Source organism: Syngnathus leptorhynchus, chromosome 15 (assembly GCF_054491065.1).
Source record: "Syngnathus leptorhynchus isolate UIUO chromosome 15, UIUO_Slep, whole genome shotgun sequence".
NCBI lineage: Eukaryota > Metazoa > Chordata > Actinopteri > Syngnathiformes > Syngnathidae > Syngnathus > Syngnathus leptorhynchus.
In genome coordinates, this window is record NC_141209.1 from 605,117 (window position 1) to 628,307 (window position 23,191).

Consider the following 23,191-nt stretch of genomic DNA (forward strand, 5'->3'; position numbering starts at 1 on the left):
GTTGTGTAGATGAAAGCGCACACAGCCAGTCCGCAGATTTGGCCCTGTTTTTCTGTCCATACTCCATCTTCTTGTCCGCTCTCCTTCATCACACATTCACTCAATCATCCTCAGGGCTAAACATCATCCACGAGAAATGTAAAACCTTGGATGTATGACGGATCCGCTTTGATATACGCTTGGCATTGAATAGGTCGTCTCTCCGAAAGTAAATGCGTCACGTGTTTTGTTCATATTCATCTTCCTGTCTGTCCAGCTGAGACACCTGGGCAACGACGAGGTCCACATTGTTTGGTCGGAGCATTCCAGAGACTATCGGCGAGGAATCATCCCGACAGAGTTCGGTGACGTGCTCATCGTCATTTACCCCATGAAAAACCACATGTATTCCATCCATATCCTCAAAAAACCAGAGGTATCGGCCATTTCTTTACTTTGTCAATTCTAACGAAGACCAATTTCATCGCTTCCGAAATGCATATCTCGATAGACTGAATGATGTCAAATCATGTGATTTGAATTGCCACCTTTGACACACGGGCGCATATCAGATGACACGCACGCATCTGCGTCCCGACAATTCGGGGAGCTGCTGCTCTGCTTTATGTTTTCGGAGAAAGAAAGCACAGACATTAATATCGCGGCACTGATGGCCAAAACGAGACTTAACACAATAAAAGCCTTTTTTTTCTTTTTTTTTTTTCTTTCCTTGTATGACATACTGTAGATACCACAGCACTAATAACATAAACATCTTCTGTTTCATTCATCCTTCAAGTCAAATATTGAATTATGGTGAGTCTGAAAGCAAGTTAGATGAGATATTTTCTGCATTGAAAGCACTGTATTCTATTCCGTCATGGAGAAAATGGGCTGGAGCCCTGCTCTTAAAATTGATTCAATAAAATCCAACGTAAAAAAGAAAAGAAATATATATTCTCTTGGGTGGATTCCTTAAGCAGAATATCAAATTGAATCTGAAAAGAAGCAGCCACAATCGAATAGTACATCATCAGAACAACTTCCTCCAAAGTGTAACGACATTATGTGTCAGGCCTGTCAGAGAGCTCAATTCACTGTTTGTGAACTTCTTTCTATTTAAGTTATCGCAATAAACTGGGATGGTTTGTGTCTATTGAATGAGTCACAACACAATTTGTCACCGCAGGTCCCATTTTTTGGTCCATTGTTTGACGGCGCCATTGTGGACATGAAGATTTTGCCAACGGTGGTCAGAGCCACGGCTATCAATGCCAGTCGGGCGCTGAAATCCCTCATTCCTCTCTACCAGAACTTGTATCCTTTGAAAAAAGCCTACACCTTGAAATGTAAGTCGACAAATGTTTATCACGTGGACAAAGAAAGATATGGCTGGCTGGGTGAAAATGGAGGCTGACACAAAGGCTGCTGCAAAGTAAGTTGAGCAAGAAATCATCTGGCTTGTCCCTTTAGTTGAACGTATCGAAAATTGCGCCAGGGACTGAAAGACAGGTGTGCGTTCAGCCTGTCTGTATGATCGTAAGTGATGGCACTTTCATCAATTGTTATCGATTGACTCTTTCCCTCCCTCACTTTGAAAATAAGGCAGTTTGCACTCATGCTGCTTGCAGGTAGACACACACATACACACATATATACTCTGGGCAAAAATGCTTGACTCTTAGTTTTTGTATCCCTCCGAGATTAGGACGGGAATGTAGCATATTTTGTGAATTTTTTTTTTTTAGGGTCAACCATTCATCAATATTTTGATGAGATACCTTTTTTCATTTCAAATTTGGAAAAGAATTAGAGTATTTTCTGACACGTTAGGTAGGGACCAAACCAGTAACTGAATCATAGTTGATGTCATTGAAATAATGAGCTGTTTTTGAATGAAGATGAAACCAACTGGTAGCTGACACCTTGTCCATGTAGCTTCTTTCTTTCTTCTGGCTGTCTTTGTTGGCTTTGATGAGATTGCGTAAGGGTGCCAGACAGACAGACAGACAGACACACACACACGGTTTTCCTTCTCTCCATACCGCCGAGCATGTGTAAGCCATGTCACAAGTGATATTTACGGCGCTCTGGAGATGTTTGTGTGTCTGCCGGTGTCCCAGTGAGTATTGATCGGTGTCGGCAGCAGGTCGATGCCTCTGACAGGCTGAATTACAGTAATCACTCATTATTGACTCTCGCTCTCTACTGCACACACACACACACACGCACACGCACGTCTTTGGTCCTCACTGTCTCCACATCTGTCCGTTCCTTTGTGCCTTTTCTCACTCTGCCTGGACACCTGTGTGTGTTTCATCTTCTCATCTCTTTCTGCCCGCTTCATCGTTCTTTCTTATTCCAAGAGGATAAATGCACGCAGCTTCTTGGAAGTGGCCGCTCGTGTCCATCCGGAACCAAAGATGAGCTTGGCGTTCAAATCCATTTGGACTCAAAAGCAATATGGATGATGATTGATTTTTAAAAGATCGCTTGAACTCTGATCATCGATTTTCCAATTGAACTCTGAGGTCACGCGCGTTATTGCCGTGGAATTTGAAATGTTTTGTTATTTCCTCTTGCATTCACAGACTGTTAGCTTGATCTTATTGAATAAATGAATATAAGTTCTTCAATGAGTGAGTTGGACAAACATGTCCACACTGTCTTGTTTGTTTCCAAACAACGCGTCCGTCCGTCCATGCAGCAGCAGCATCTAGGCGTGTTTTTCATCAGCACATACGAGCAGATGAAAAATGCATTTCTACTTTGCGTATTCTTTGGATGGTAACCCTTGCCGTGAATGAGGGAGGGAACCTTGTATACATCAAAGATGAGATTTGATGAGTAGCTTTGTTGCATTGAAATGAAGGGCTTTTACATTGGCGCAGCCTCCACGTGGCTTTGTATCATTGAAGGATGGAACATGGCACTGAAGTTAGACATGACAACAGTCCTTGGAGTTGCTTTTCTTTCGGCTGAGTGCACTTGTGTTCTATGTTATTGCTGCATTTGTGACATAAGGGATGGATGAGCCTGCCTGCCTGCCTGCCTGCCTGCCTGCCATGCAAGCAAATAGCGCAAGGGAGTGAAGAATATTGGCAGGGCGCAACGTGTCACCGCTTTAGTCCCTTGGCTCTCTTCTTTTTCTGTGCCTCTCACATTCTGTCCTCTGGCCCCGAGGGCAGTCCGTCTGCCTTCCAACTCTTGTGATCATTCATTCACCATGACCACAGCCATCCAAACACACGCACACACACACACACACAATGCCAAGTTTGTAGGGCAGCTGTGTTTAAGTACAACGATCTCGCAGGCCTTTTCTGTTGTCCCAAACACGATCTGAACCTTTACAACTTGGCAACAGCAAATTGTTTATCATTCATGATTATTATTCATTCGTTCAGATGGACATTCTGCTATGTTTAGCCCTCTGATTACTTGAGCTAATTGGACGTGATTAAAAATTCATTTCGTAAGAGAGATTGTGCCGATAGATCAAAGCAACACCGTTGCTCGCCGGCTTGTTTTGACCAGGACAAGATGTTGGGGGCAGGGCCTCCCTTCTCTACATTCAAATGCCCTTTATTTTAAAAGTGCGATTGGTTCAAAAAAAATAAATAAAAAATCTTAATGTCGAGGCACTAGATTGGCCTACCTTCAAGGTCCGCATAAAGTGACGTCAGGCCGGATGTGGCCCCCGGGCCTGGCATTTGACACCGCCGCCCGAGCGACACGTTACATCGGATGAATGGGCCGACTGTCGTATTCCGAGCGACAACTGGAAATATTCTTCTTCGGTGAATATTTATTTGCACGTGATAGCTGGTTGGAGTGTGGGTTAAAGAGCAAGCTGTGGCCGTTCTCCATCTGCTCTGAGATGATTGTGCATCTGGGGGAACAATGCCGGAGGGATGCTAAGCCGCTCCACGCACGCACGCACGCACGCACACACACCCGCATAGCCCATTTGAGTATATTTGCATGGCCGAATATCCAAATGTATGTCATCCATCCAATGTTAAATGTTTATGGGTAGCCGCTTTCAGGATTAGTTGTATTGTGTGATGTGTGTGGTTGTTGATTGGCAGGGCGAGCTGTAATGTGGCTGGGGTCAGCATATGGCTCAGTGTGATAGCAGCACACTTGTTTGTGTGTGGCTGGATGGGATGGGATGGGATGGGATGTGTGTGTCACCCACTGCTGTCACACTGTGTTCCCAGTGAAATGATGGCAGCTCTGGGCATGTCGTGCTATTATCCCCCCCCACCCCCACCAAGAGCAGCCAAACGCTAGCGGACTGCCTGCCTTGTGTCTGCCAGCTCTCCTCAATTGAGCCCATTGTCCCAGTGTGACTACAATCTGCAGCATGTGACAGACCAGAAGAGTGTGAGGGCACAACCTCACAAATTGAACACACTTTGTTGGTGCGGATGCTGAAATCGGGTCATGCCAAGCCTTAGGTCCAAAAGGCTCCTCACTCTAGTTGAAAATGATATTCTTGGTGGTCTTGCAATGCCTAGGTCTAATATTTCCCAAATAAATCTCAGTCCAAGACTTTTCACACATCCGATATTTATGATTAGTATGGATGCATCAGGTTATTATGACAATGTCATTATTTGTGTCGGAAATACAGTAGTATATACACCTGACCTGAGGGAGGGATAGATAGATAGATAGATAGATAGATAGATAGATAGATAGATAGATAGATAGATAGATAGATAGATAGATAGATAGATAGATAGATAGATAGATAGATAGATAGATAGATAGATAGATAGATAGATAGATAGATAGATAGATAGATAGATAGATAGATAGATAGATAGATAGATAGATAGATAGATAGATAGATAGATAGATAGATAGATAGATCATAGGCAACAGTAATGGTATGGTAAAAAGGAAGTCCTGTTTCATCGTGTATTTTGATCCTAATTCCCCAAATGACTGTGCCCATGCGCACGTTGTGCCAGTGAGCTGCGAGTGCGGAGCCATGAGGTCAAGCCATCAGTGGCTTGATCAAGCCAGCCTTTGCGACAGCAGACCTCCCTCTGAGACATAAACGGCCTCATCTGCTGCCTTGTGTTTAGGAAAAAAAGAAAAGTGCCTGTGTTTTTATATGACAAGGTGGGCTCAAAGGAAGTGCTCTAATTGTTGTCGGAACATGGCGGATTTTCTTTTCAATTGGAAATACATGTCATAGAAGTTCATCTCCATCAACAGGTGGTGCTCATGCTAAGGCTGAAGTCAAATGACTCTTTTTATTGGAGTCAGAATCGGCCAAGGTAAATCTTCTGAACTTCCCCCCCAGAGAAATAGCTTCATTTGACAGAAAGTGCGTAGAATGGAAGCGAGATTGTGTTGGCGAATGCTGTCTAACTGTTGGAGCCTGCAGCAAAGAATCACATCTATCTCCTCAATTAGACAATTCTTGCCATGCTCTGTGTAATGTTCACCAGTGTGTGTTTCTATGAAATACATGTTGATAAGAAACGTGTGCACACGACAAAGAGTAATGAATGTATCACTTTCTTTTTTTTCCCCCCCACTCCATGGCCTCAGCTTGTGTATTGAGTTAAAGAGCAGCTTAATTGGGATGAATATGGTAGCGGATGTGAGTGCGCATCTCCCCTCGACGCACACACAGCCACACTTGTAATGAAATCACAAGGCCCTCCATATCATTGCTATCACAGAAAGATATAAAGCCATTAGCGTGTTCCTTTGGGCATGGACACACACGCATGAACACATAGGCTTATCATTACACGCTGTAAAGCTGTTCCAATTGTATTATCCCTCTGATGTGCTTCTCTCTGTTGTCTCTTCCAATGCCTTGGGTGGAGAGGACAGATATCATGGCGGCACCCGTGTGAGAGATGAGATGCCCAGCGAGATAAAGGCAGGCAGGCAGGCAGGCAGAAAGACGGACGGACGGACGGGAGCAGTTTAACCTCTATGCGAGCTCTTAATCGCTTAAGGGGCTGTGGCTTTTGGAGGGTCTCCTGCAACGATTACAAAGCGGTTTTATTTTTTTTTTGTTGGTCAGAGCAGTTCACGTAACAAGTCATTTTCCACATTATTTGCTGAGCTCGACTTGAATACTGGAGAGGTGTCAAAGACTATCGATCTGCGCCGAGCGGACCCCGAGCGGACCCCGAGCTGCTGTCAATAAAGCACTTTGTAGCCTCTTTGCACAATGACACAGATAGTCAGTCAGCTGCTTTGACTTATTCCATTCACTTGAGAGAACTTGATGTAAAAAAAAATCATCCCATGTTAAAACGCACGCGTGCGGCCCAGCGTGTAATGTGCTAACGAGGCTGTGGCAAGTGAGAGAAAATGGCTAGACACGCAATTGTCACTCACAGAAAGCTCAGCATCGAAAATGACTGTCTGATGGGTCCCAAAAGAGGCATTCTGTCTATCTATCTATCTATCTGCCTTTCTTCCATTCTCCCATCATTTTCCCGCCTTTCTGCCTTCTCGAGGAAAAGGAGATCTTTTTCCACTCGTGACTAAAAAGGGCCTTCTCGATGACACTCCATTTAGGTGTGTTTAAATGATCCTTTGAAATTGGCAGTGATAATGAACTGTTTGTATTGATGCCACTTGTTTCTGAGCAATGACAAAATTGCCATTGATTGAATGGGAAGCGCAACATGCGAGTGTAGTGCCGTGATTCTTTCGGATTGGCAATACGCCAGATAGGGTTTGTCCAACTGTCTCCGCTGTCAGACAGATAGTTGGAACCTCACGAGGCCGGCCGGGCAGGTAGTGGACACGTTTAAAGGACGACAACAACAAAACCAATAATGAAGCGAAAGTGAGGCAAACATTGGTAAAGCGCAGCTGGTGGGTGTACACGCGCTAGCCATTATGTTCATTGCTAAAAGGGATGGATTTGAAAAAGTGCCGCTCTCCCGTTTTCACACACACACACACACAGCCGTTACATTGTTATCACTTGTGCTGTTTCACCACTTGTGCCTAGGTATGGATTTTCACTTCTTTGCCTCTCCTTCCCAATGTTCACATCTGCCTTTTTTTTTTGCACCTCTGGCTTTCCTTTGTTTTATAGAGTGGCTCTTTTGAGGGGCCTTTCTTTCTTTCTTTCTTTCTTTCCTTCTTTCACGCAAGGCAACAAAGACTGGTGTTGCATTTTCACTTAGCTTTTTTTTGTCATTTACTTTTTGAATGTTCCCGCTTGTCTTGTAAATGACGGTCGAATGAATCTCTGCCTGCTCCTTTTTGTCTCCGTCGCCGAGCTCTTTGTCGTTCTTCCTCCCTCCCTCCCTTCGTCCCCCTCAGCGCCGTCTGTCTCTCCACTTTGACGGAGATGATTGTCCCTAACCGGATCAGTTACGATTGGAGCCGAATCCCTCTCCTTTTGAGGCCCTTAGAGCGTCCGTCTAAGCCAATGGAAAAGCCACGGGCGCTATTGCAAATGGCCGGCCATTCACTCACAAACGCAGATTTCATTCTGAAGATTCATTGGCCTGCACATATGCACGATTTCCTCTCATCATGTTTAGTGGCGCAAGCAGCGACATTTCCCCCTCATCATTTGATATTGGAGCTGGGAAGCTAAATGCTAATAGTATGGGGAGAGGAGAGTGTGTGCAGCTGCTCCTGCTCCTGCTCCTTGCTCCTGCTCCTGCCTTAGCATGTCATTCGAGTCGGATGTATGACTGGGACTGCGGACGAGATGGTAAATGTCATTCTATGAATGAGGTTATGGACACTTGAAGTCCTGCTGACTCTGCTCTCTCCGTGTCTGAAGGCTGTAATACAAGTGATGAATTACTGTCAGAATGCTCACCATTGTGTTCCCCTATATAGGAAATCATTTACAGTGACAATTGTTTTTCTTTTCACCCTCGTTAAACTGAGTGTCGTGCAATTTTTATTTGGAAAGACTTGCCCAGCCGCCATTGAAATACATCATTTCAGTGGTAGTTCATTGAAGTTTTGTGTGGCTATTTTGATTCGACCTTGACGCGTGACATCAGCTACGAGGAACGAGCCCGCTACTTGGAAACCATCGTGCAGCATCATCAGGAGCCGACCACCTTTGAGGATTACGCCGCTCGCGTCTACAGTCCGGCTCCCTGCACTCATCTGCCTACAGACACAGGTACAACACGGTCATCACACCTAGGACGCCTGGTTATCTGAAATCTTGTCATTGATATTGCAATGAGATTCTTTCCGTTTGCTATGCTAACAAACAAATCCTATATTGTGTTGTCATCAGATTTGCTGTCCTACTTGCTCATCTCACCAGCTTATGATCCGAATGATAACTTGACTTTGAGGCTGAATGACATGCAGGATGACTTGTAAACAAATGGATGAAGCAATTGTGCTGTGTTGTTCAGCCCCAAACACTTGAGGTTTCAGAGCACAAGGTGACGCGGTTGCATCATCATTTGGGAACAGATGACTATTTATTTCATTTTGCGGCCATCCTGTGCTCTGAGATCAATCCCTATCCCTTTAACGGCCTTCTATGTATAACAACGCAGTGATCAAACATTCTTCTCGTTCTGTTTTTTTTTTCTCCCCCTTTGGTTGATTTGTGTTTATCCTTATCTTCATGTGTTCTGTCTTTTGGTTTGGTTCTATTTTTTTTTTTTTTTTCTGTTCTTGTTCCCCCCCCCCCCATTCTTTAGATCGTATTGTGTCACTTGCCTATAGCTAAAAGGTAAGCCCGGCCACATGAACAACAGTCTAATTGGTTCTTCCCTTTCACATTTCATTTTGTTTTGTTTTTTTTCAATCTTCCCATGCACTGCATTTTTCTGCTTTTCCTCCACTTGCAGGTCTGCATGTGTGTCTGGAAGCCTGTTGAGTTTTCCAGAAGGAATTGTCATTTTCAATGTAGTTTGGTGCATAATAGAGTGAAATGACATCATCCTTCACCAGCACTGGCGGAGCTTTCCTTGGGGGGTCTGCAAAACAAAGCAGCAAAAAAATTGCAAACCCCAAATGTCTTCAAAAAAAGTGGAAAAAAAACAAAACCAAGCATATATTTTCGAGCGCCCCCCCCCCCGCAGCTCCCTGTCTTGCTCTTGCAGTGTTCATCTAGCTCGTTTATAATAATTGATATTTGCAATATCAAACTACACTACATGACAGATCCTTCCTTCTCTTTAATTGCAAGAAAGTTTGATCCTTCAACACTGTAACTTGTCTCACTGAACTTTGCCCGAACTAACCTCATGTCTGCTCCTTCCTCCTGCTTTTCTAGCACCACACACACACACACACACACACACACACACACACCAAAGTATCGGGGTTGTATTTTAAAACGGAGGCATTGATTATTTGGAGTCATTTAATGTACATGAACATCAGATGAAAATCAAGAGCTCCCCGTTTAAACGTAACGTTGGAAATCTTTCTTTCCGTTGTCTGTCTATTTTGGCTTTATTCTTTTTTTTTTTTTTTTTGCCTTGTTTTACTTGTTGTCCTGTTTTCATTTTTCTTGTTTCATTTTCTACCCTTCCTTTTTTCCCTTTGGCCTTCCTGTCTGTTGATCAATGTCCTTCCTTCCTTCCTTCCTTCCTTCCTTCCGTCCTTCTTGCCCTCTTTCTCCCCTTTTACTTCTCCTTCCCATGCGGCTGGCTATCTTTGGTCATGTCACGTCCTTCTTGTTCATCCTTTCATTCCTTTTTCCTTTCTTTATGTTTGTTCTCTTCTGTTTTCCATCTTTGTCTTCCTCCTTCTGGATTGCTCCACCCCACCCCAGAGGAGCACAGTGTCGCGTGTCACATGGTCCCTAAAGCGCAGGATAGTTTTCGGCTCAGGGTGAAAGGCAAAGGTTTGAAGCAGAAGGTTCTTCACGCCAGCTGTGAATGGTATACATCGAAATAATCAGAAAAAGTCAATCAAATCATGAGTGGTTAGTCGTGATAGTTATTTAGTGTAGTATTCCATCAAACTTTCAGTGTCAAACACACACACACACACGCACGCACAATCAAGTGTGGTGTAAGCTTTTCTTTCACCTGTCCGTCTGTTGCTCTTCACTTGTGTGTCTGTCAGCTTAGAAATAACGTTTGTGTTTTATATTGATGTGTTTTTAGAAGCCCTGAAAAAAATCTTGTTAGATGTCTTGGCATGTGTGTTGCAGAGTGTAACTATTTTGTGATCCCACTTCCTCACCATATGCCCTTGCCTCGCCGCCACCTCCTCCTCCTTCCCCGCAGGCTCCTGCCTCGAGATTCTTCGGTCAGAAAGTCCGGCACTTGGGGAGGCCGGGAGCGACTCGGCCTCCCCCATGTCTCCTCGAACTAGCAAGACGCGCATGTCCATGAAGCTTCGACGTTCCTCGGGATCGGCCAATAAGACTTGACGCGCGTATCGTAGCCCGATTGCACCCGATTCAAACTGAGACAAAATACAACAAATGCAATGGCTACTTGTGTCACAACTTGGATGTCTGAGTCATAGTCTCAAAAAAAAAAAAAAAAAACTTGTTCTAGGCCATCTGTGCTACTGTATTTTGTGGAATATATTATACTCTAACTTTATTTTTCAACTGTGCGCGTGTACACAAAGATGATAGCGTTCCACAAATTCCTCTTCCACTGGTTGTTAGGAGACTTATTCTTCACCAAGTCTCGAATGATATGAGAAATACTGTAATGATTGTAATATTTCAGTGGAAAATTGCATGAAGCTACACTCTATGTCTATTTGGCCTCACCAATTGTAAATACAACCTAAACATGCTTAGAAAACTTTGGAGCCAAAAAACAAGTTGTATTGAATTTTGCTGTATAATGTGGACAAGCACTGACGTTTGTTCCTCTCATTTTTCCGCCATTCATTTAAGATGTTGCTTCTTTTGTTCCTTTATCCTGGCAAGGCTTTAGTCCACTTTGTCATTCAGCGCAACAGAACCACTGCGTAATTCTGTGTTGTTGTTGTTTTTTGGGGGGTTGAACCTCTGAGTATAAATGTACATATTAGATCGTTAATATCGGAGTAATGTGCTGTTACGTGACAATTGCTGCAAAAACCAAATGTGGATTCATATTTCCAGATATTAAGCTTCCAATTGGGTTCGGAATGGAATTCAAAAGGACAATGAAATGAAAATACGACACTACAGTTAATCCATAATATGATCAAATTGGCATCTCAAGTAGCATCATTCTGCTTCACTGGCTAATGACAAAGAAAAGTGCCTTAAAATAAATTGAAAATATCTTTGGCGTCACACGTAGTCGGGAAGCTCGGAAAATGGTTCGGCACTTTCCAGGAAATAGACAGCCGGCCGTGTTTCCCGAAAGCTTTTGCGGAGTGAATGTTATACACCATGATGAACTTCTCTGTTATATTTCCTTTTTTTCTGTTTCACTGCATTGACTGTATCTGCTGTTACAATTTGTTTTGTCCAGCAAAAATATGCAACTTGTTGGATTGAAAACTACGCCGACGGGGTTAAAGACAAATAGGTGGATTTGGAAATGGTCAGATTGCGAGACGGTCGCTGCTTGTTTTTCTCCATCTCAAACACTCTTCATGTAGCAGGCATTATAAAAAGGCTCGTGCATGATTCCAGCCAACCCGGTACTATAACTGCATGTATTGATCAAGTAAACAGCTCTTCATAAAAGCTTCACAAAATCTTATGGTCAATGTGTAAACATCAACAAGCAAAAAAAAAACAAAAAAAACTGCATGGATGTGTTGACAATAAACTGTTAATAATATTCACTGGTGTGTAGAATTGTTTGAAAAGAACACAGGATCCTCAATTCGCACGAGTGTTTATTGACACATATTCCAATATACACACTGGATTCAATCACATAGAACGAACGTCTCGGGCATCAAAAGCAGTTCATACCCCATATATGAAATTGGTCAATTGGCACATTTAATATGAAAGGCAAATAAGATGATTCATTTCATCCAGGGGTGCCAAAAAAAACAAAGTTATTTTGTAAGAAAACTTCAGCCAAAATGTAATGCAGGTGCTATTTCTAGTCATCTAGCAGCGGTTTCAGCACCACCGCGGATGGATAGCTCTCTTGCTTTGCCAGCCAGCCAGCCATGGTGTTCCATTCTGTTGACAATTGATGTTTGTCATTGTACTTGTTGCAGGTTTTTTTTTAACTCACCTATTTTCTATTGCCGCTTTAGCCCGCTGTCGAAAGCTTGTTTGTAGACTGTAGAAAGCGCAAATTTGCTCCAATCCTATTTTTCGAGCTGCTGTCAGTCACGGGCCTAACGGAGCCTTCCTTCCCCGTTGATTCGTCTCCCGCGTCCGTAACTGCAGCTGAGGTTGGCGGTCACGGGTGAGTGGCAGAAGAAAGTCGGACTTCTCCGTGTGTGACGGCCATGTGCATGATGACGTGCGTGTTGTCTCCGGGATGGCACTTGTTCATGTGCCTGGTCAGGGCCGGAGAGCCGAGGAAGGTGGCGGGACAGTGTTTGCAGGAGAGCAGCTGCTGCTCGCGCCCCTTGTCGTCCACCACCAGCACCACGCCGTATCCCTCCGGCGGCGCCCCGAAGCCCTGGGCTCCTCCGCCCGCCAGGAGCTCGTGTCTCACTGCGTGCCACACGCGATGCTTGTCGCGAATGTCGGCCGTCGGGAAGCGCGCGCCGCACAGGTGACAGGCGAAGACGACGTGGCGGCTCGGAGTGGGCGGCGACGGCCCGGCTGCCATCTCGTGCGCAGCCATGTGCTTCTTCAGGTAAGCTTGCCGCCGGAACTTTTTGCCGCAGTAGCAACAATCGAACACTTCTTCCGCGTCCTGCTCCTCTTCTTCTTCTCCTCCTCGGACAAACGCGAGCGGCTCGTACGAGCTTCCGCTGAACACAAGCAGGCCCGGAGGGGGGCTGTCGTGCGGGTAGAGGGCTGAAGAGGAGTCGGAACTGTCCCGCGCCGCCTGGTGCTGGTTGCCACACAACAACTCGTTCTCCTTGCCGACCGCGTCGAGTTTCTTCAGCGTCGCCGCCGCCGGTGTCTGGCCTCGGCCTGGGTTGACGACCGCCGGTGGACGCGGCTTGTGCCAGCGGCGGTGCGAAGCGAGGTTGGCGGGACAGCTGAACACTTTGTCGCACTCGGGGCAGCGGTACTCTACGCGCACGATACGGGAGCACTTGTGCTGCGCGAGGGACAGAGGGTCGGCGTACTCCTCCTTGCAAAGCTGGCAGATGAACTCTCCCAGCGGCTGACTTCCGGACGACATGTCGCGGTGGTGTCGCCTCGCTCCTTCCGGGCTCTCCTTCTTGATGCGCAGACCTAAAACCGGAGATGTGGTGACTTCGTCCTCGAAGGGAAGTTTGCGGTTCACTTTGCCTTTGGCTCTGCCTCTGTTCGACTCCGGGAATGAACGTTTTCCCAAATGCGCCTGCTGCGGTTGGGGCTTCATTAACGGCGGGAACGGGCGCGCCATGTCGTTCGTAGTGGGACCGTAAGGGGAAAAGGGCGTGCTCGGCGTTGAACTCACCAAAAAGGCCAAGTCGGTCTCCGGGGCTGAGGACGGCCACGTCTCTGCCTTTTCTCCCTCGCCGTGCGGCTCCAGAGGTCTGGAGCTCCGGCTTTCAACGAATGGAGGCGGAGGTGGCAAGAAGCGCGAGAAGTCTCCCACGGGACGAGATACAACGTCCACTTCGGAGTCCGGCAACTGCGCTCGTCGGTCCGACTCCGCCTCCAGCGCAGACTCCACGTGCAGGTTCCACACCTCGGTGACTCCCGTGGAGTCGTCGCGGGGCGCCGGCGGAGAGGGCGCGACGTCGGGACTCGGGACGCCCCACACGTGGTTCTCCTTCACGGACTCGCTCAGCTTAGCTTCTGGCCGGTGGTTCTTGTCCTCGTTACACTCGGCAACTTTGTTGCTTTTCCGCGCTCGATAGGACGCCGAACATCGCCGGGTCCTCTTCACCAAGAATCCTCGAGGCATGCTGACGACGATGATGACGATGATGCTCGTGGCACCAGCAGGCGAGAAAGAAAGCAAGAAAGAACGAGCATGGTCTCTTGTCTGAAGCCACTTTCAAGTAGGGCTCGGATGGAGAGGACGAAGGAGGGGCTGGCCGCTGGGGGAGTGGGTGCAGGTGCGATGTGAGCACGGTGCGTGTTTTTGATTCTCCCTTGCGCGCTCCACGCCATGACGCCACTCTAGGGACGTGGATGGAGAAGAAGAAATTCGAGCCGCTGTACATGTATCGATTATTTTGAAGGCTCGGGAGAAAGAGTTTTCAGAGGTGAAATAAATCGGCAACAGCGCATCCTTTATTGGCAGAGCTCTGAAATCTCCCGTTGCATTGCTCAATGGTTTGCATGAATCGTAGCATTTTGTTTGCACATTTGTTTCAACTCGACTTTTCCAATGAGACGCCGTGTCACTTGCTGACGTTGGAAACAGCCAGCACCCATAGATCAGATCACATCTATATGGTGTCTTCATTGGCACGGTGGGAAGAGCTTGGGAATGGATTTCCCTCATTGTGCGCGCGCGCGCGTGTGTGTGTGTGTTGGATACGCCCCCTGCGAGCGTGTGCGTGTGTTTGGGCAATGATCGCGCCCATACTCCCCCCCAGCAGGAACTGCTCTGGCTGATAAGGGATCACACGGACTTTCATCCAGCCAGACACACACACACACACACACACTTGCTTCCACGCTGCTCGGCCAGTGGGTGAGTGGAGGCGGGGTCATTCTTCTGGATGAGCGTGAGAACAAACCCCAAGTGTTGGAGCTCCTGGCCCGATGATGGCCGTCTGGGGATGTGGGCTACAAATGGCAAGAAGCTGTCTCCGTCCATCCAATTTGTTCTGAAATAGTGCACTTGTTTTATTCTTGCACTCATATGCGCTGCTGTGGGATGAATAAAGTTCTATCATATCTTGTGGAACAGCTGTTTTTAACTTTTACAAAGTTGCGCTGTGTTTTGGACTTCATTTTTCGACTTTTTGAAAGTCCTTCCGTTTTCTTTCATGTCTTTAATTCGTTTGCCTTTCAATGTGTTTTGCACAGCACATTGAGTTGTTTGAATAGGTTTGATAGAAAACAATACAGCTCTATATTGAGCATTTCCCAACAGCTACTGCTGCTTCAACAAAGGAATGAATGATTATTTGGACACATTTAAGTTTCCATCAAGTCAATACAACACACTCATTTCAACTCAGCTGGACAAATCTCCGCAAAGCTGTCATTTGTCTCCCTCTAGTGGATTAAAATAAAAGCTCATCGACCTTTCAGCCCAATTGGATGACGAGTCAGTCAGTCAGTGTCGTGTCCAGAAGGTCCCGGGATTCCCACCAAACAACACAGAGTTGTTCATTCATTCTCTTGCCTGCTTGATCAAAGTTCAAAGCAAAGCAAAGCAAATGACATTTTCATGTTGCCACTTCAACAAATTCAACAAATTGAATTACAATTTGGCTGTCTACATTTAAATGCGATGAATTGTTCTTAAGAGGTACTTATGAAATATTACTCTGATGCCCATCAATCCAAATAGGTTACTGTTTTTTTGTGTTTTTTTTGTGGCTTTTTCGGGCCGATCATTCTGCCCTGAAAGTGCAGCGCTTGCTCTCAATTCCGTTTGAACTCCAGGTAACAGTGTACACATTGAAAGTGGTGCATTTGACGGAATTGCAAATATGATATGCAAATCGTGCACGGGCCTCACTAGAAATCCCCACTCCATGCCAGCCAGGGCTGTTATTTTAAGTGACAGTTTGCTGGAAATCCCCCACCCACCCACCTAGTGCTTTTAGCTCCGCCTCTGCAGAGTCTAGCCAGTAGCCACACACACACACACAGCACAGCACACAGTGGAAGGAAGGAAGGAAGGAAGCGAACAAATCGAGCGAGCGAGCGAGCATGGCCCTTCACAGGACCACCGTAACCAACCAAATGGATTACAACCGGGAGTCCAAAGAAGGGAAGCCGTCGACGGACGAGCGTCTGGATAGCGGCGTGGACTCTCTGAAAGAGGAGGACTACCAGGCTGTAGCAGAAGAGATATGGCGCCTGCAACCCGAGTGCCAGCCATCGCAAAACAAGCAACTCGCAGCTGGCGCAGCCGCAGCCGCCGCCGCCGAGATACAAGAATGGAAAACACAAGTCAACGAAGACGGAGACACGTAAGTTGCCATTGCGGGATGCACATCGCCATCCGCTCGATCAAACTAGCCTAGCTCGCCAAATCGGCTCGGCCTCTGCGAGCTAGGTCATTCGACCCCGGGGAGCTTTTTCTTCCCAACTTGCTCTTCAAATGCATGTCAGGATGAAGCCGAAGCTCCCCTCCCTCCTCTTCTCTCTTCAAGTAACGTGATGCTATTTGTGCGCCGCCACACTGGAAAGTCTTCTGGTTTTGAAGCACTGGTTGACTTGCGGCCTTGAAGCAGCAGGATTGCACGTAAACAAAAGGCCATTCTCAGCAGGAATTTACTATGGCCGCGGGTCGGTCAGACTGGGAAAGTCCCATGCGCGCCGCCGAACGATCCCAAGCGGCGCGCCGCCGAACGATCCCAAGCGGCGCGCGCTCCCTTCCGTCCCAAAGTACCTGAAAACACGAGTCCACAAGTTGCAGCCGAGCAGGTCAATGAGAGGCTTTTAAATCACTGCAAAAAGGGGAGGGGAGATCATTCACCTTACAGTGTCTCTGATCATGATGAATCTATTGCTCCAGTATTTGCCTACTTTGACGGAGCCAAATTTGAATGATCTAAATGCACACCAGCAAGCAAAACCGCGTCATATAATTGCAACAGACAAATCAAGCTTTGCTTGTAGGATGAGCCATTTTGCCATGTTGGTCAGCAAATGTGATGCGGCATTCTTTAACCATGCTGACCTGTCACTTTTGGGTTGCGTTGGTTTCGGCTGGCTGCGCGTGTTAACAAAAGCCGGCCGGTCCTTGTCTGCCTCCAGGCTTCTCCACTTGGCTATTATTCACGAGGTAAAAGACTACATCAGAAGAATGATCGAGCTGTCCAAGAACACAGACTTCCTCAACATCCAAAATGACCAGCGACAGGTGCGTAAGCTCCACTTTGAAGCGCAGAGCCGTTGAAAAGATGTTCATTTTGCTCTTGGTGTGATGGCTCCTACCCTACCCTACCTAGACGCCTCTCCATTTAGCAGTCATAACAAACCAATCGGACGTGTGCCAGCGGCTGGTGGCAGACGGCTGCGATCCCACGCTGGTGGACGACGGCGGGGACACGCCCCTCCATATAGCCTGTCGGCACGGCAACCTGCTGTGCTTCAGCGTCCTCACGCAGTTTTGTCGCCCGGAGCATCTCCAAACGATGATGGCGGCGTGCAACTACCAAGGTAAGCTTTGAGCATTTGCTTCATTTTTCAATGGAAATAGAAAAGGTCACTGTTGCGTAGGAGTGGCCTTCGGACTCCGTTTCCTTCATCAGCCTACAGTGTGGTGACTTGATTTACGAGTGGCCCGATTCAGGAGTTGCAAAACATTGCTTGATCAATGTATTTATAGATTTCAGGTTGACACAAAGCCACAAATTCCAGGCACTGTACAATGTTAGTGTCAAATAGCTAGGGAAGCATTTGATGTTTGAGGCAGCTTCAACTTGCATCATTTGGACACGAGAGCCTCCCGCGTGCTGTGGCGTTGGGTGTCAAGCTGCTCGTCTGACGTCTTCCACAGGTCAGAACTGCCTCCACTTGGCCTCACTTCACGGTTTCCTTTCGCTGGTGGAGAATCTCGTGGATCTGGGAGCCGATGTCAACGCCAAGGTACGGCAGACCTTAGCAAGCAAGGTGCTTATGGTTTGTGAAATTTCAAACACATCGCTCCTCATCCCGTAGGAGCAGCGCAACGGCCGCGGCGGGCTGCACCTGGCCGTGGACCAGCAGAATCTGTCCTTGGTCAGGCTGCTGCTGAAAAAGGGAGCCGACCCCAACCTCCTGACGTTCGGAGGCCACACCCCCTTCCACCTCACCTACGGTCGCAGCGACGACGACATTAAAAAGGAACTGTGCGCGTTGACCCGTCCCGACTTGAGGGAGCTGCCCGACAGCGAATCGGACGACAGCGAAGACGAGGAGGACAGAGAGTCGGACGAGGAGGTGCGCGCTCGAGAGTTACGTTGGCGAGCTCCGTGTCTAAACGCCGTTGTGTTTTTCAGGTGGGTTACGATGACATCAAGTGGAACGGCCATTAGCGGCAGCAGGAGGAGAGGAGCATCCGAACCAGGACGAAGAGGAAAGACCTAGCGAGGCGTGTCTACCGCTCGCCTTTGGCTGAAGCCGCACAGAGGTGGCGTGGCGTGGCGTGGCGGAGATCTTGTGACACAAGCGGTGGACAGCAAAGAGAGCGGAAAAAGCTAACAGGCAGCTAGCTAGCTTTAGGGGCTTATTAAACAGACTGGCCCAATAGACCGGCAGCAGCGCGCAAAACGCACCTCGTGAGCTTGCGGCGTGCTTATCATTCACAAATGCATCCATCCATCCATCCACACAAGCAGCAGGCTCTCTTGTATGATATTGTAAATGCTGTGAATACAAAGAAGTATTTTCTATGGAAGCTGTGTTTGTGGAAACTCAAACGGATTGTAAATGTTTGACAGCGACACTCCATTTAAATTAAAACACTCATATTTAACAGAGAAAAGGCCTTGTTTGTGGCTCAAGATGGAACACGCCGAAATAATCTTGCCACACGTCGGGGAAATTTGTGCGCAGGATGAGGCCGCGTCAATCTGGAGTCTTGGGGGGGGGGGGGGGGCAGGAAATTCCCAAGAACACTCAGCTGTTCATCACATTCCGTCCTCGCGTGCACCATAGAAGGGAATCTCTGCTCAACAGGATGTTTCAGTCAAGATAAGGGGATTTTCAGGAGTTTCACTTCAGTAACCTCATGTGATTTGATACTTGAGAGCAATTTGTCTCTTGCTCTGCACGTCATCTCTTTAGATATCATTTGGACAAATATCGTGCCCGCCAGCACCTGCATGATGTAGCCCTTTTTGACCACATGAGTAATTTGCGGCGGGCCTGTTCTAAAAATAGCTTACCAGTAAAAAGGGCACATATCATGGAAAATTCACTTTTTTAGCATTTCAATCCACTTGGAGTCTCCAGGACTGTAGAAAAATGTCATCTAATCCCTCCAGGTGCAGCAGAGATACTTTTACAATCTAATTGGGGGATATTTTTACTCGTTTCAATTTTTTGCGTTCATATTACTGCGTGTGTATGATGCCCTCGGTTTCTTAGCATTAGCGTTTCTGCTCATTTTAGCCTTGTGCGCTCTATGTTTTCACTTCTTGTGGACGTAGTTGTATCAGATGAATTGCATCAACAGTGCTCTTTTGTTCTCGGGGAACACAAGAATGTGTTGAATGCATTCGTTAGCTAGCATTAGCTTACCACTAGACTGCGGTGCTTATTTACAAAGTAGAACAGGAGCCCACTTAAAATGTTTTAATGATCATGTTTTCAGGAAATCCTGGTAAGGCACAGCCATTTCTGCGGTACTTCATATGTGCTTCGTTCGTCTGTGTCGTCATAGGGGATGTGCCAGGTGTCCCCCGAAGTCTGCGCAATGGTGTCGCAGCTCGGAATGCTCTGAAGGCACACAAATAAGCTTTTCTCTCGTGTCCTAGCTGGCTCCTCCTTCCCCTTACCTGAAATCGGACCCTCCTCCCCGCTCCAATGTGCCCTCGCACAACCAGCTGGTGGCCCCGCTGCCATTTGAAGAAGAGTCGCTTGGTGGCTTCGTCCGGTAAGCAAGCCTTGTGGTCCCTCATGAGGTCCTTACTCACAAAGCGACAATGGTCACCCGAATGCAACGCGGCGTATAGCAAGAAAGGGTCGTCTTCGGAACTGATGGAAAGAATGGGAATAAAAAGAAAAGCAAATAGCTCAGACCCAGCGCGCGCCTACCGTTCACCGTATTCCTTACATGTTGTCGGTAAAAAAGCAATGAGCTTTCTGCTGGATAAGATTCATGTTGCGTCTGTCCCAAGATGGAGAGGGCCGCAGCATGTGTTTCCTCCCCAGCACTAGAACAGAAAGGCCCTGTAGCTTGAGCTCCGACACCACTGCCAGCAACTGAAACAAACGCAAAACGTCAGAAAGGTGGTGTTTGTTAGAAAAGAAAAGGTGCCTCCCACACAGACGCTCATTTCACGCTGCAACCGGCAGGGAAAGAAAAAAAAAAAAAAAAAAAGCCCCCAGGATGAAGGTACATCTAAAACTGCGTGTATCTGTCCTTACCATCTCTGATTGCTTGCTTCTGTCCTTAGTGATATTTGCCACGTTCAGACCGTCCACAATTACATCAAAGACTGGTTTCGTTCTTACAAATGCCTTGAAACTTTCCAACTCCTGAGGAGACATTCATCATGCAATAAATATCCAAGTATATATATATCTCAAAGTAAAAGAAGATCATTGATGTGGCGCTCAAGCAGTGAGGAAGTCTGCACAATGGCAGAGAGCAAGGAAACGGCATTGTGGACAACAGGAACACGGTGTTGTGCTCCAGCATTGGAACATTGTGTGTTTTCACTTTTAGATCGCAGCCGTGTAGAAATAGACTTGTGTGAATTCCCCTCGACGCAGGCACTCTCACGTGCGCGCGCAATCGAAACGTGGCCTGAAAAAGAGAAAGCTTGATCTGGCGGAAAACAAATGCCTCCAAAGGCTCAACACGCACAAAAAACGCTCAACTCCGAGCGTGGCTAGCCAAGAGAGTAGCAAATGTTATTCCTTGGGTGTAAATATAATATCAACTAAAAAGGGAAGTAGTGAGGAGGGAAGATGAGAGAGAGAGAGAGAGACAGCGAGTCTACTCCCAGTGTAATTATCCAGGGACTTTCCACGGTTGATATGTGAGACCAAGCGGCGGGTGGCTCATTGTGCTGCAGTGGGTGACAGCTTGAGCTGCACTCAAAAAATATCTGGTGTAAATTTGAAAATGTTTTTGCAGAGCCTGAAATAATCAGCCAGTCATTCTCTACAGGTTCCTTGTATTTCTAAATGACACAGCGATCTGGCTGTATACAGGCCAAAGACGCCATCTAGCAGAGAAAAGGAGCATCAACACTTGACAGCAAATCTACCATTCGAAAAAGATGACAAAGCAAGTTCAAAAAGAACAAATGCTAGTGTTGAAAAATGACAATGAATTGAACTGACCTCTGGTGTGGTCTTGTTGAAAACATCCCGCCCCTCGATGATGTCGCTCATGACTTTCTGTTTCAGCTGTTGGTACTCCTCCGAAGTCAGCTGAATGGATTCCAAGTGTGTTCCACAACTCTTGCACACACCCCTACAACATTTTTTTTTTTTAATGCCAGTTAGAAGATGCTTGAGTCAAAAGTGTGTGTGTGTGTGGGGGGGGGGGGGGTACTAGTTACTTTGGCAAGGCACTGCTCCAAGTTCCTCTCCACTTCTGTTGTGGAAAACTGAAAACAAAATGTGACAGAATTTCCTGTAATGATTTTTTTTTTTTTTTAACAGTAGGCTCAACATCATTTAGTGAGCAGATCCTGAACAGTGTACATTTCTTCTACCTTTCAAAGTAGGCCTTGATGCTGCGAGCCAGACTCAAGTGCGGGTAAATTTGGTTGTTCCTCATGTACATCAGAATTCCCAGCAGCCTCTCTTGCTGCTCGCTCAGCGACATGCTCTCTCCTTCCTCTCCAGCCGTTCTCTCAAACAGACAGGCCCAAGTCTCGTGCTGTGGGTTCAGACCCTTTGCCAATAATTCGTCATAAAGCGCCCAGGCAGTGCTCGGATGGCCGTTTTGCATGGCTGCAGCTATGATGTTCCCGTAGTTGCGAGGTGATGGCTTCACAACCTGCGGAGACACGATCGATTTGCGACCGGACGCTAGTGGAAAAAAAGACGGTTTACCTTTTTGAGGTCTTGCAGGATGCCGAGAGCTTCCCGCCACCTTTGTGTGCGGCTGAAAGACTTAATAAAGAGGCTATTAGCGCCGCTATCCAAAGAGGGGAAGCTCTCTCGCATAATATCGTAGACATCAAATACTTCTTGGTCATGGCTGCCATTTACACAAAGTGTCAGATACTGCAATAGGAGTTTGTAGGAAAGGGTTCCGGTTTCCGTGGCAACAAATGAAAGCAGGGACCTGCGCCAAAGCAGAACAGACGAGCATTTTTGCAATGAATCGCTAAACCTAAGTGCCCAATGGCAGAAGGTCATGAAAAATGACAGCAGCGTCGAGTCCACGTGGCAAGTGGTCTTACTTGGCAATGTCCAACTCTGCCCCAGAGTTCATCAGTGTACACAACATGCCAATGTCAAATCGTTCTGGACTTCCCAGAGACTCCTTGAGTTCCTTCCATTCCTCAACAGACAGCGGCTGGTCAGGAGGTTGCAGCTTTCCTGTAAAACGTATGCAAGCCTTTTTTGAAACGCACAAAATGTCTGAGGGCAACAGAATAGTGAAGCTCAAAAGATTCTTGAGAGCTGAATTTTGTTTCGGATGTCTGACAGCAACGGGATAGTGAAGTTAACGCATTGTTGAAAGGTGAATTTTGTCCAACCTTTCCTTTCAGATGTCCTCCTCGCAGGCTCCTCATGATGATTCTCCTCAGGGAGAACACCCGCCTTCCTCTTCAGCATCTCTGCTGTCCTCTTCGCCGTCCCAGCAGCGAACACAGATTTGGGGATGGAAGGATTTTGCCGAAAGTTCTTGCTTCCTCCATCTGCCACACTGTCCCACAACTCATGTGTCCTTTGTTTGATTGTGTTATTTTTCCATTTGTCCTGTCTCCTGTTGCTTCTGCTCAATTCAGGGCTGGCGCTCCAGTCCCTGGAGCACTGAATGTGTGCCGTGTAAGGCAACAGAAGGAACGCTAAAGATCCTTGATCAAAAATAGGTAAGCCAGACCTGAGGCACGGTTTAAGGCGTAACATCATACTGGCGCCCATGGCCAAATTGGTTCCGGTGTAATGGTTAGAATGAGAGAATGCCCGTCAAATTCCAACATTTACACTAGTTCCTAGTGTAAACAAACACCGCACAGCTCAGCATGAAACTTGCAGAAATGAATAAACTGGAGCGGAGATACGACGGAAACAGTCTTACAACTATTTTCACTTTCTCTTTCAGCAGTGATCAACGTCGCATACGTGTGACGTCATCGCCATTCGACAGGACCGAGCACTAACCGGAACTTTGTCAGCTTCCAAATCATTTCACAGCAAAACGTCTTGGAT

The 23,191-nt window shown here is 46.9% G+C and overlaps 4 protein-coding genes across 13 annotated transcripts in view; 2 read left to right on the forward strand and 2 right to left on the reverse strand.

Annotated features, from left to right (window-relative positions):
• The window catches only part of ralgapa1 (Ral GTPase activating protein catalytic subunit alpha 1), a 31,941-nt gene extending 20,543 nt beyond the window's left edge, over positions 1-11,398 (forward strand). For 7 of the 10 annotated variants that reach the window (XM_085932168.1, XM_085932159.1, XM_085932161.1 and 4 more), the window contains 4 exons: positions 257-415; positions 1,169-1,296; positions 8,001-8,125; positions 10,206-11,398. In XM_085932168.1, coding sequence (XP_085788294.1) covers positions 257-415; positions 1,169-1,296; positions 8,001-8,125; positions 10,206-10,351 — 558 coding nt within the window. In that variant the 3' untranslated portion in view covers positions 10,352-11,398. Of the gene's footprint in view, positions 1-256; positions 416-1,168; positions 1,297-8,000; positions 8,126-8,663; positions 8,696-9,745; positions 9,855-10,129 lie in introns of all 10 variants that reach the window. The other 3 variants (XM_085932169.1, XM_085932163.1, XM_085932165.1) reach the window with 3 other exon arrangements.
• A 433-nt stretch (positions 11,399-11,831) lies between these two features.
• insm2 (insulinoma-associated 2) lies at positions 11,832-13,916 on the reverse strand. Its single transcript, XM_085932177.1, has one exon. It carries the CDS (start codon positions 13,914-13,916, stop codon positions 12,300-12,302), a length of 1,617 nt encoding a protein of 538 aa, XP_085788303.1. The 3' UTR covers positions 11,832-12,299.
• A 1,812-nt stretch (positions 13,917-15,728) lies between these two features.
• Positions 15,729-18,648, forward strand: nfkbiab (nuclear factor of kappa light polypeptide gene enhancer in B-cells inhibitor, alpha b). Its single transcript, XM_085932535.1, has 6 exons — positions 15,729-16,110; positions 16,901-17,006; positions 17,095-17,305; positions 17,646-17,734; positions 17,807-18,067; positions 18,127-18,648. Exons 1-6 carry the CDS (start codon positions 15,848-15,850, stop codon positions 18,160-18,162), a joined length of 966 nt encoding a protein of 321 aa, XP_085788661.1. The 5' UTR covers positions 15,729-15,847; the 3' UTR covers positions 18,163-18,648.
• Positions 18,649-19,390: 742 nt separating this feature from the next.
• Positions 19,391-23,145, reverse strand: prorp (protein only RNase P catalytic subunit). The gene is made up of 10 exons (XM_085931601.1): positions 22,516-23,145; positions 22,216-22,354; positions 21,863-22,097; positions 21,520-21,806; positions 21,364-21,411; positions 21,143-21,275; positions 20,219-20,329; positions 19,905-20,053; positions 19,627-19,825; positions 19,391-19,567 (listed from the first exon to the last, which is right to left on the reverse strand). Exons 1-10 carry the CDS (start codon positions 22,901-22,903, stop codon positions 19,439-19,441), a joined length of 1,818 nt encoding a protein of 605 aa, XP_085787727.1. The 5' UTR covers positions 22,904-23,145; the 3' UTR covers positions 19,391-19,438.
• Between the last annotated feature and the right edge of the window lie 46 nt (positions 23,146-23,191).